Source organism: Zeus faber (assembly GCF_960531495.2).
Source record: "Zeus faber genome assembly, chromosome: 20".
In the NCBI taxonomy this organism is placed as follows: Eukaryota; Metazoa; Chordata; class Actinopteri; order Zeiformes; family Zeidae; genus Zeus; species Zeus faber.
In genome coordinates this window covers 28,619,301-28,631,906 of record NC_137207.1, presented here as the reverse complement: position 1 = coordinate 28,631,906, position 12,606 = coordinate 28,619,301, and the positions used below count along the sequence as shown (strand labels likewise).

Below are 12,606 nucleotides of genomic sequence, written 5' to 3'. Positions count from 1 at the left end.
CTACTGTCACCACTGTTATTACTATTTTACTAGCATTAGTGTTATTACTGTTTCTACTGTTATCAGTGTTATTACTGGGTCTACTGTTATTACTGTTTTTACTGTTTCTACTGTTACCACTGTTATTACTGTTTTACTAGGATTAGTGTTATTTCTGTTTCTACTGTTATCACTGTTTCTACTGTTATAACTGTTTTTACTGTTATTAGTGTTACTACTATTATTACTGTTATTACTGTTATCACTGTTTCTATGGTTTCTGCTGTTATTACTGTTTCTACTGTTATAACTATTTCTACTGTTATCAGTGTTACTACTATTATTACTGTTATTAGTGTTATTACTGTTTCTATTGTTATTACTGTTTCTACTGAAATTAGTGTTACTAGTGTTAAAATTGTTTCTACTGATATTAGTGTTACTACTGTTATGATTGTTACTACTGTTCTAAATGTTTCTACTGTTATTACTGTTACTACTGTCTGTTTCTGCTGTTTTTACTGTTACTACTGTTATTACTTGTTCTACTGTTCTTACTGTTACTACTGTTCTTACTGTTCTTCCTGTTTCTACTGTAATCACTTGTTATACTGTTTTTAGTGTTACTATTGTTATTACTGTTATTACTATTATTACTGTTATTACTGTTCCTACTGTCACTACTGTTACCACTGTTATTACCGCTTCCACTGTTATTACTGTTTCTACTATTATTGCTGTTATTACTGTTATTACTGGTTCTGCTCTAACCACTGTTATTACTTTTACTACTGTTATCCCTGTTTTGACTGTTCCTATTGTTATTACTGTTTCCACTGTTATTACTGTTTCTACTGTTAATAATGTTATTACTGTTTCTATTGCGATCACTGTTTGTACTGTTCTTAGTGTTATTTCTGTTTCTACTGTTATTACTATTTCTATTGTTATTACTGTTCCTACTGTTACCACTGTTAATACTGTTTTGACTGGTATTAGTGTTATTACTGTTTCTACTGTTATCATTGTTTCTACTGTTATCAGCGTTACTACTGGGTCTACTGTTATTACTATTTTTACTGTTTCTACTGTTACCACTGTTATTACTATTTTACTAGCATTAGTGTTATTACTGGTTCTACTGTTATCAGTGTTTTTACTGGGTCTACTGTTATTACTGTTTTTACTGTTTCTACTGTAACCACTGTTATTACTGTTTTACTAGAATTTGTGTTTTTTCTGTTTCTACTGTTGTCACTGTTTCTACTGTTATAACTGTTTTTACTGTTATTAGTGTTACTACTATTATTACTGTTATTACTGTTTCTACTGTTATCACTGTTTCTATGGTTTCTGCTGTTATTACTGTTTCTACTGTTATAACTGTTCTTCCTGTTTCTACTGTAATTACTTGTTATACTGTTTTTAGTGTTGCTATTGTTATTACTGTTATTACTATTATTACTGTTATTACTGTTTCTACTGTTACTACTTTTCAACTGTTATTACTGTTACTAATGTTATTACTGTTAGTACTGTTACTACTTTTTCTACTGTTACTACTGTTATTACTTTTACTGCTGTTATTCCATCAGATTCAAGCAGCGTCATGTTTCAACCAGACTGAATATGATATTAAATATTAACAGTGACTTGGGGGACAATAAACCTCTCAGAGAGGTTTATTGCCCCATCTAGAAACAGGTGAACATAGTGAACTTTATTCTCCTGTTAACTGATTCACAGCGCTTTGCATGGAACACTTGCAGGTTATGGATTAACTGCTGTTTCAGCACACTGACAGTCCTGTTACAAATATATCACAACATTATATCTGACCTTTTCAATCGCAATCACAATCATCACAATCCAACCAAGTCCATATTTCCACATGTATGTCCTGGTGTACATAAGTCAAATTATTGGGAATGGAAATTGTATTTATTTTTTTAATGGATAAAACTGACAATAAAATACTTTTTTTCATCGCTTCCTGAAATCATGACCTTACCATGGTGGAGGGGTTTGTGTGCCCCTGGAGTCTTGCCCCCCCATGGCAGACTGGCTTCATTACATACATTGCTTTCAATTACATACATACCATCGGGGATGGTAGCTCAGGCGGTAGAGCTGGTGGTCTAGTCATCTAAAGGTTGCTGGTTGGATCCCAGGCTCCTCCTGCTAGCATGCTGTAGTGTCCTGAGCAAGACACTTAACCCCTCATTGCTCCTGATGGCAATTGTAACAATTGTTACAAACAATTGTAAGTCGCTTTGGATAAAAGCGTCTGCTAAATGTAAATGTATTTCTCCAGAGCCTCTACATTTCAAGATTCAAGAGGTGTATTCGTCACATACATATACATACTGTATATGGAGTAATGTCAATGTCAGTGGTGATTATACACAATATGTTCTAGACTGAACACAGCTACCTAACTTCTACTTGACTAACTAACTGAAACTAACTGATTCCTAAAACATAATATAAAGCTACTGGTGTATAAGTCCTGCAGGGAGGGGAGGGTAGTTCCACTGGTACGTTCAGCTGAACGCACCACCCTCTGCAGGGCCCGCCTGTCCTGAGCAGCACAGTTCCCAAACCAGGCAGTGATGTTGCCTGTCAGGATGCTCTCCACTGCTCCAGAGTAGAAGGACTTGAGGATCCTCACCGAGACCCTGAATTTCTTCAGCTGCCTGAGGTGGTAAAGAGGCTGCCTCACCTTTTACACCAGAATGTGTGTAGTCCATGCTAAGTCCTGTGTGATGTGGAGTCCCAGGTACTTGAAGCTCGACAAAAGTCCCATTAATCAACAGCGGCGCATGCGTCCTCAGTTGTAATCCTCTCCTAAAGTCCACAATCAGCTCCTTAGGTTTGTTAGGGTTAGGGTTAAGACATTCAGGAGGTGGCTGTTGTCCTGGCACCAGAGTGACAGGTCAGCCACCTCCTCGCAGTGGGCGCAGTGGGCCTTCTCCTCACCGTTGTTGATCAGGCCCACCACGACAGTGTCGTCAGCAAACTTGATGATGGTGTTGGAGCTGGACCTGGCCACACAGTCATGTGTGTACAGGGAGTACAGTACAGGGCTGAAGAGGCAGCCCTGGGGGGATCCTGTGTTCAGAGTGAGGGAGCTGCACATGTTCCTCCCCCCCTAACCACCTGGGGCCGGGCTGCGAGGAATTCCAGGATCCAGGCACACAGCAGAGTGTTCAGTCCTCGCTCCCGCAGCTTGACAGCCAGTCTGGTGGCTATGGTATTGAAAGCTGAGCTAAAATCAATAAACAACTGTCTCACATAGGCCCCCTTCCCGCCATCCAGGTGCGTGAGCGTGGTTTGCGGTACATGGGAGACTGCATCATCCGTGGATCACAAACTGCAGCAGGTCCAAGGTGCAGGTGAGGGAGGCGCAGATGTAATCCTGAATCAGCCTCTCGAAGCACTTCATGACCACCAAGGTGAGGGCCACTGGACGGTAGTCATTCAGGCATGCATGAGAGGCAATCTTCTGGACAGGAACAACGGTGGACGGTGGACCTCTTGGTAACATGGACAATTACAAAGCGGCGTCGTACAATCTGCGGAGGGCGGTGAGGGACGCCAAACGGACGTACAGAGACACCGTGGAGCTGCAGATGGAGCGGGGGGACACAAGACGCTTGTGGGAGGGGCTGCGAACAATAACAAACTACAAGAGCAGCTCCTCCCCAGCCACAAGTGTGGACGCCTCCCTGGCCAACCAACTGAACTCCTTTTATGCGCGGTTCGAGTCTGGCAGCAGCACCGCTAGCTCGCCGGCTAATTGGAGTTACACCGCTGGGGACGAGCGCGCACTTTCAGTATCCGTGCACGAGGTCAGGAGGGCTTTGATGCGGGTGAACACCAGGAAAGCTGCGGGTCCAGATGGCATATCTGGACGAGTACTGAAGACCTGTGCTAACCAGCTAGCTCCGGTGTTTACCACAATATTCAACATCTCCCTGGCTGAATCAGTGGTCCCATCCTGTTTCAAGAGGTCCACCGTCGTTCCTGTCCCGAAGATCGCCTCTCCAACCTGCCTGAATGACTACCGTCCGGTGGCCCTCACCTCGGTGGTCAAGAAGTGTTTCCAGAGGCTGATTAAGGATTACATCTGCGCCTCCCTCCCCCGCACCTTGGACCCGTTGCAGTTCGCGTACCGGCAGAACAGATCCACGGATGACGCGGTCTCCCAGGTACTGCACACCACGCTCACGCACCTGGATGGCCAGAAGGGGGCCTATGTGAGAATGCTGTTCATTGATTATAGTTCAGCTTTCAACACCATAGTCCCCACCAGACTGGCTGTCAAGTTGTTGGAGCTAGGATTGAATGCTCCGCTGTGCACCTGGATCCTGGACTTCCTCACAGGCCGCCCCCAGGTGGTCAAGGTGGGGAAGTACATGTCAAGCTCCCTCACCCTGAATACAGGATCCCCCCAGGGCTGCGTCCTCAGCCCCCTACTGTACTCCCTGTACACACATGACTGTGTGGCCAGGTCCAGCTCCAACACCATCATCAAGTTTGCTGACGACACCGTGGTCGTGGGCCTGATCACCGACTGCGATGAGAAGGCCTACCGCGAGGAGGTGGCTGACCTGTCACTCTGGTGCCAGGACAACAGCCTCCACCTGAACGTCAGCAAAACCAAGGAGCTGATTGTGGACTTTAGGCGTGGATCACAATCGAGGACGCACGCGCCCTTGTGGATTAATGGGACTTCTGTCGATAGGGTGAGCAGCTTCAGATATCTGGGAGTCCACATCACAGAGGACTTAACATGGACTGTTCACACAGACACTCTGGTGAGAAAGGCGAGGCAGCGTCTCTACCACCTCAGGCAGCTGAGGAAATTCCGGGTCTCGGTGAGGATCCTCAAGTCCTTCTACTCTGGAGCAGTGGAGAGCATCCTGACAGGCAACATCACTGCCTGGTTTGGGAACTGTACTGCCCAGGACAGGCGGGCCCTGCAGAGGGTGGTGCGTTCAGCTGAACGTACCACTGGAACTACCCTCCCCCCCTTGCAGGAGTTATACACCAGGAGGTGTAGTAGCAGAGCCCGTAGGATCATGAAGGATCCTCATCACCCCAACAACGGACTGTTTCAGCTGCTGCGGTCAGGCAAGCGCCTCCGCAGTCACGCAGCGAGAACAGAGAGACTGAGACGGAGTTTCTTCCCTCAAGCCATCAGAACTGTCAACGCTGACCTCACCAGGGGTCCTAACTGAGCCATGCACTAGGCTCCACTACCTACTGTACTGTATGTAGCATACTGTACCGCATACTGTATCACTGTTCAGGGTTGTTCGTGATGCCGTATTGCTGCGCCGTACGGTTGTATACTGTGCTGTATTATCCCAAACACTACCTCACACTATTCACATTCACATGCCACTTTAATTCACATGCCACTTTAAATGCACATATCTGTATATACATAGCCATATTCCTTCTAGCTATTCCATTTTATTTCAATTTATTTTTATTGTATTTTATTCTATATATTTTTTATCTTATTCTATAAGTATTCCACTTACTGTATTACGTTTTAGGAGTCAGTTAGTCGGTCTATTAGAAAGGAATTTTCTACTTTTTATTTTATTTTATTTTTTATTTTTTTCCTAGGACTTCTTGTGTGCTATCACCGGGTGCGTTGCATTACATTTCACTGCATATATGTATGGAAGTATGTATATGTATGTGACAAATAAAAATCTTGAATCTTGAATCTTGAACCTTCCATTGCCTAGTAATTATTTAATTATGAATCAATAAAATATTGTTATACTTTATTTCCAAATAATATATCTTTACTATCTCAAACAATATGTCAACATACTTCAAAATAATAACATTGGATTAAATATTACTCGTAAAATCCAAATAAATATCAAATCAAATAAATCAGACGTTCATCGTGTTTGAGTCCAGCAGAGGGCGCTGCAGGCCTGTTGACTTCATATGTTGACATCCAGTTTGTAATACAAACTGCCGCAGCTGAGGTATTAGAACAGAGTCCTGAAAATGTATCTACAAGTAAAAGAACTTCTCTGAGGAAGATATTCATATTATGTCATTAAGCTGTTAATTGGAACTTGGCTAAGTCAATAAGTCTCATAAAATAAATGATCAAAATTGTCTACTACAATTGCAATATTAAGTGTGTATTTATTACATTTATTTTGCTATGTAGTTGTAAGACATGATCCTAATTATATGTATTGAACAAATAATAATAACCATAATAATAATAATAATAATAATCATTATTGTTTAGCAGCTTTCATACAAAATGTTCAGCTCAAAGTGCTTTACAGACATTTAGGAATTAATAATATACAGTAATTCATTATTTTAAAGTCAATACATTTGTGGAGAAAACAAACAAACAGCCCCCCCCCCAGAAAAAAAGAAATACAATACAGAAATACAATGAAATTTTAAAAAGAAAATGGTAAGAAGAACACAGTCCGACAGGTTAAATGGCGTAAACAGGTGTGTTTTCAGCTGCTTTTGAGGTGTCACAGAGCCTCAGAGTAGCTACTGTGAGGACACTGAGAAACAAACCATCATGTGCAGCTTGAGTTTGTCTTATTGAGAGAAGTCAGTTACAGTTTATTATATATATATATATTTATTTATATATATATATATATATATATTTTTTTTTTTTTGTTATATATATATTTTTTTTTTTATTATTATATATATATTTATTTATTTATTTTTGTATTTTATTGTATTTCTATATATATATGATAATAAAAAAACGGAATAAATATATATCAACTGAATAAATTCCAGGTCTCGTTGAGGATCCTCAAGTCCTTCTACTGTGGAGCGGTGGAGAGCATCCTGACAGGCAACATCACTGCCTGCTTTGGGAACTGTACTGCCCAGGACAGGCGGGCCCTGCAGAGGGTGGTGCGTTCAGCTGAACATACCCTCCCCTCCCTGCAGGACTTATACACCAGGAGGTGTAGTAGCAGAGCTGCAGGATCATGAAGGATCCTCATCACCCTCAACGGACTGTTTCAGCTGCTGCGGTCAGGCAAGCGCCTCCGTAGTCACACAGCGAGAACAGAGAGACTGAGTTTCTTCCCACAAACCATAAGAACTGTCAATGCTGAACTCACCAGGGGTCCTCATTGAGCCACACACATAGGCTCCACTTCCTCACTGTACTGTATGTAGTATACTGTACTGCATACTGTATCACTGTTCTAGGTTACTAAATACTGTACTGCATACTGTATCACTGTTGTAGGTTACTGCATACTGTATAACTGTTCTGGGTTACTGCATACTGTATCACTGTTCTGGGTTATAATATACTGTACTGCATACTGTATCACTGTTCTAGGTTACTGCATACTGTACTGCATACTGTATAACTGTTCTGGGTTACTGCATACTGTATCACTGCTCTGGGTTATAATATACTGTACTGCATACTGTATCACTCTTCTGGGTTATAGTATACTGTACTGCATACTGTACCACTGTTCTGGGTTACTGCACACTACTGCATATTGTATCACTGTACTGGGTCACTGAATATTGTACTTCATACTGTATCACTGTTCTGGGTAAGCATACTGTGCTGTATTGCTGTTCTGTTTGGTATAACTGTATTGCTGGGTATACTGTACTGTTGTATACTGTAGTGTATATCTCCATACTCACTTTATTCACATGTACTTTACTGCACATATCTGTATATACAAATAGCCTATCCCATATAGATAACTCTATTCCCTTCACTTCTATTTTGTACCCCCACTTTGTATTATCTTTTTGAGTCTTATTTTATTTTTATTTTATTGGTATTATTCTATTCACTAACTGCTTTACATTTTAGGAATCAGTTAGTTTAAATTGGTTGCTAGGTAGGAATTAGCCTATATATTGTGTTTGGTTTAGTAACTATTGTGCATCTCCGGGTGCGTTGCAAAGACATTTTACTGCATATATGTATCAACGTATGTCTATGTAAGTGACAAATAAATGTCTTGAATCTTGAATAAATAAATATATATACAGAATATAAATATATATATATATGGGTTTTTTTGTGCTTTTATGTGGTGTCACCCCCTTTCTTTATATATTTTTGTTTTATTTACTTTTTTTTCTATTTCTTATTATCATATTGTGCATATTTATTTATTATTTTTTCATTTTTATTTATATTTCTTATTATCATATTGTATTTATTTTTCTTGTTGTCTCTTTATCCATTTTTTTATAAATGAATTTAATTCCTGTTTATTAATTTCCTTTGCCTTTTAAATTCATGATCTGAACACTCTGCTTTTATTTCATATGTTAAAGCACTTTGCAAACTGTGTTTTTAAAGGTGCTAAATAAAGTTTTGAATGGGAACTGAAATGCGCCGTCCCGGCCGGCGGGTGGCGCTGCAGGGCAGTTCCCGTATAAACAGCCGGCTAGCTTTAGCCCGCCGATGCTAGCTCTCCGGGTGGTGGGGGCCGTGGAAAATCTCGCTACGAGGAACGAAATATAAACTCTGGAAAAATCTGGAAAAGGGAGCGTTTCACCCCAGAGCGGGATAAACACAGACGGAGGCGGTGAGTTGAACCCTCACTGGAGCCCGGTGTCCAGCGCAGGAGTAGTCCGTTAGCTCCTGGTGCTAGCGGTAGCTGCTCCTGTTTACAATGTGGTGCGTTCAAGGAAACGCGGATAAAACGACTTGCGACCAAGGAGGGGAGCCAAGTGATCCTTGTTTATCACTTTTTCGGGCATTTTTCATAACCATAGTATGTTTTGCCACTCTCAAGTGTGTCAAGTGTAATTATAAACTGGCTAATGGCTTATTTTTTTAACTTTTTTTTTTTCCAAATCCAGACCCTGACAGCGTAATTTAAATAAAGAAAAATGAAAAGAAAATAATTTAACTTTACCGTAATTTACTTAGTATAGCCACACCCCGTCGCTATAGTTAGCATAGTATTGCTCCCTGTTAGCTTCTGGTTATGCGTGTACATTTATTTTATTATCTTCTTTCAATTTGCACTGTTCTGACAACGTCTGCTGCTGTTCCTCCCAAATAACCATCTGGGATAAACAAAGTGTTTATTTAAACTCAAACACATTAAAGGAATGCGTGCTAATGGCTACGTCCATCATGCTGCGCTCATGTCTGGTCGGAAAACAAAGTTTCACGGTGCGTTCCTGTGAACGGGAAACGAGAGCACTGGGATAGAAATACTGTGAAGTTTAAATTCAAGAGATTATTTGTCACTACATATACATACGGTCATACATGTATACAGTGGAATGTCGTGACACCCGGTACATTCTGTAAACGTTGCTCTGATGACTGTGAGGGTACCAACAACAAACTGCTGCGTGCAGATGTGTCTGTCTGCTGTGATACGAAGATGTTAGGTAAAAAAATTAGCATGATTGGTCAGTGGTGGAAAGTACCCAAGTAGAATTACTTGGGTACTTTACTTAAGTACACTTTTGAAGTATCTAACCGCATCACTGCTTTTGGTCCAGTCTCTGGGCTGCTGGGACTAAAGTAAATCCCTTTTTCTGTATCAAAACAACACTTTGAAAACTGAACTTTTGATAAGAGGTTCCATCTGGGGCCAGTAGCTCACGAGGTAGAGTGTCATCTAGTAATCTGAAGGTTGCCGATTAAATCCCCGGCTCCTCCTGCTAGCATGGTATAGTGCCCTTGAGCAAGACACTTAACCCCTAACTTCTCCTGTCTATGAATGAATAATGGTAAGTCGCTTTGGACAAAAGCCTCTGCTATATGCTGATGTCGTCTGGTGAGGAGGCTGAGCCTCCATTTACAAAAACATCAATACCTGGTTTGCACATTGGTGTCACACAACTGCTTATTACAACTGGAGCTGGTTTCTCCGTGGCTTGGACCTGCTGACTGCCAGTTAAAACTAAACCTATAAAAGGCTGTTATCTGCAGGTGGAGGAGGATAGAGCAGAGTTTACAAACCTCTGCAGTGGAGTCAGTGTTTTGGACTGAGCAGCTTCTGGTGGAACAAAGTCACCTTGTGAGGATTTGACCGCTTATTTCTCTGCCTGTGTAGAAATGCAGTCTGCAGTAAGACAGAACTTTCACGTCGACACGGAGGCTGAAGTCAACCAGCTGGTGAACAGCAAGCTGACGGCCTCCTACACCTACCTGGCCCTGGTAGGAATCATAAGCTTAGAAAGTCCAGTCTACCTGGCTCTCCGCTTGGAACCAATCGTGTTGATTTGTGCCCGTCTTTTCAGGGAATGTACTTCGACAGGGACGACGTGGCGCTGCCAAACTTCTCCCGGTTCTTCCTGGAGCGCTCGGCGAAGGAACGGGAGCAGGCAGAGAAGCTGATGGAGTACCAGAACATGAGGGGAGGGCGGATCATGTTGCAGAACATCGCTGTGAGTGTCTGGACTCTAACTTGTTATTCCCTATTTACAGGTTGTCAACAAGGTCCTTAAAAGGTCTTGAAATGGTTTACAAATATTCTTAAACAGTCATTAAAAAGCTTTAAGTTAGAATTTGAGGTCTTACTTTCAACATAAACATATTATCCAATTTTGTTTATCCATATCTTTATTTTTGTCAAAATGAAGTCCAGTTCTTCGGATCAGTCAGGATTTCTGATCTAAAACCCTAAACCTACCTCTAAACCTGATACTTACAAACACTTAGATTAACCAACTCACCTTACTTACCTACAGAGAGAAATCTAAGAAGATCCTTGTACTTAACCGTCTGACGTTGTGTGGTTAACCAAAATGACTGGGTAGATTTAGTCCTGTTGGTAATCCTTACCTTGCTAGCTGAAGGAAACTGTCATTAACTGTTTATAGTCATCTCCTCAATCTCATCTAGTCAATCACCTTCCCTGTTTTTATAGATTTGTAAATGTTATAAATCTTTTATTTTATTTATTATTTTACATTCAGACACCCCACATTGAGCCTCTGGAACCCTGCCCCTTCTAGAATGTTCTTATATAAGTTTCCCTTTCCCTAAATAACCTTCATTTTGACTCTACGTGGTTGTGAGCAGTGGAGTGTTGTGTTGCAGAAGCCCGGCAGGGAGGACTGGCACGGCGGTCTGGACGCTCTGTCCTTCTCCCTGGAATACCAGAAGACCCTGAACGGCAGTGTGCTCGACATGCATAGCAGGGCAGGGGCACGCACGGATCCTCATGTGAGTACCAGGAGAGCAGTGCACTGCAGAAGACCTTCATTTGGAGGATTTTACCTCCAGTGTCGATCAACGTATTTGATGACTGGGATTAAAGATTCAGGGTGAAAGGTGTATAGATCTAAAGACACAGAGAGATAGACAGGTGTCCGTGGCCTGATGTGCATCAAACTGAGGCGCTTGGATGTGGACAAGGCCGAGTGTTGTATTGTGTGTGTTGTACTCCCAGCTCTGTGACTTCCTGGAGCAGCACTTCCTGGTCGACGCCCACGACACCATCAAGAAACTGGGCGACTTCGTGGGCAGTTTGGGACGACTGGGTGCCACTGAGCCAAACATGGGGGAGTACCTGTTCGACAAGCACACTCTGTGAGAAGTACAGGGAGAAACTACCCCGTTACCCAACTGGTTCAGAGCCACCTACCCCGTTACCCAACTGGTTCAGAGGTAACTACCCCCTTACCCAACTGGTTCATAGCCCACTACCCCGTTACCCAACTGGTTCAGAGCCACCTACCCCGTTACCCAACTGGTTCAGAGGTAACTACCCCCTTACCCAACTGGTTCGTAGCCCACTACCCCGTTACCCAACTGGTTCATAGCCCACAACCCCGTTACCCAACTGGTTCAGAGCCCACTACCCTGTTAGTGTTACACCCCAAACTGCACTAGCTCATCTCTAGACTGACAAAGAAACAGGAAATACCTCAACACCTTTTTACAAATTCATAATAATAATAATATAAATAAAGAATAAAGGCCTGGCTACTGCACTGCTGATCATTTCATCCCACATCCCAGCCGTTTAAGCTCTATTTGTCGCATGTTTGTCGACTGTTTTCATAGCGACCCACCACTTTGTGTTGAAATTAGTGACATTTGAAAAAGTAACTTTAATGAAATAAAGATTATAGATCATATTGACGGCTGTTGTCTTTGTTGTACATTGTAAGAAACGGCACTTTGACTTGGAAAGGTAAGTCACTTTTCTTCCAACAAATTAGAGCTTTTCTAAAAGGTTAAGTAAAGTATTTTAAGTAGAATATTAAAACATGGCACCCTATGCAAAAAGCTGCATATCCTTCCACCACAGACTTCCAGATTTTTTTAATTTTAGACAGAAACATATCTTTTCCAGAACCAGTGAGAGACAGACGTCTGCATCATTTAAATTCTCTTATAAAGGGCTCTGAACATGGAACTCTCATCTTTATAAATGGCGGCACGGTGGTTCAGTGATCGCACTGTTGTCTCACAGCAACAACGTCCTGGGTTCGTCCTTTCTGTGTGGAGTTTGCATGTTCTCCCTGCGCTTCCTCCCACCATCACTGACATGCATATTAGGGTTTAATACTCCTGTCATGCCCGTGCCCGCCCACTGCTCGTAGGGCGGGGGTCACTAACGGGCAGACCGCGGTCCG

The 12,606-nt window shown here is 42.1% G+C and overlaps 1 protein-coding gene across 2 annotated transcripts; it reads left to right on the top strand.

Moving 5' to 3' along the window:
* The first annotated feature begins 8,440 nt into the window (after positions 1 to 8,440).
* LOC307245855 (ferritin, heavy subunit) lies at positions 8,441 to 12,105 on the top strand. Of its 2 annotated transcripts, none has more exons than XM_080021564.1 (5): positions 8,441 to 8,582; positions 10,074 to 10,177; positions 10,261 to 10,407; positions 11,066 to 11,188; positions 11,415 to 12,105. In XM_080021564.1, the coding sequence occupies exons 2-5, from the start codon at positions 10,076 to 10,078 to the stop codon at positions 11,556 to 11,558; spliced, it is 516 nt and encodes a 171-aa protein (XP_079877690.1). In that variant the 5' UTR covers positions 8,441 to 8,582; positions 10,074 to 10,075; the 3' UTR covers positions 11,559 to 12,105. The 2 variants fall into 2 exon arrangements, with proteins under 2 accessions (XP_079877690.1, XP_079877689.1); XM_080021563.1 differs by having other exon boundaries at positions 11,063 to 11,188.
* The last annotated feature ends 501 nt before the right edge of the window (positions 12,106 to 12,606 follow it).

Bases quoted from the DNA above. Each gene is read 5' to 3' on its own strand.
- LOC307245855 (XM_080021563.1), top strand. From the start codon at position 10,076: ATGCAGTCTGCAGTAAGACAGAACTTTCACGTCGACACGGAGGCTGAA. The intron at 10,178-10,260 runs GTAGGAATCATA...CCGTCTTTTCAG, and splicing joins CCTACACCTACCTGGCCCTG to GGAATGTACTTCGACAGGGA. The intron at 10,408-11,062 runs GTGAGTGTCTGG...GTTGTGTTGCAG, and splicing joins TCATGTTGCAGAACATCGCT to AAGCCCGGCAGGGAGGACTG.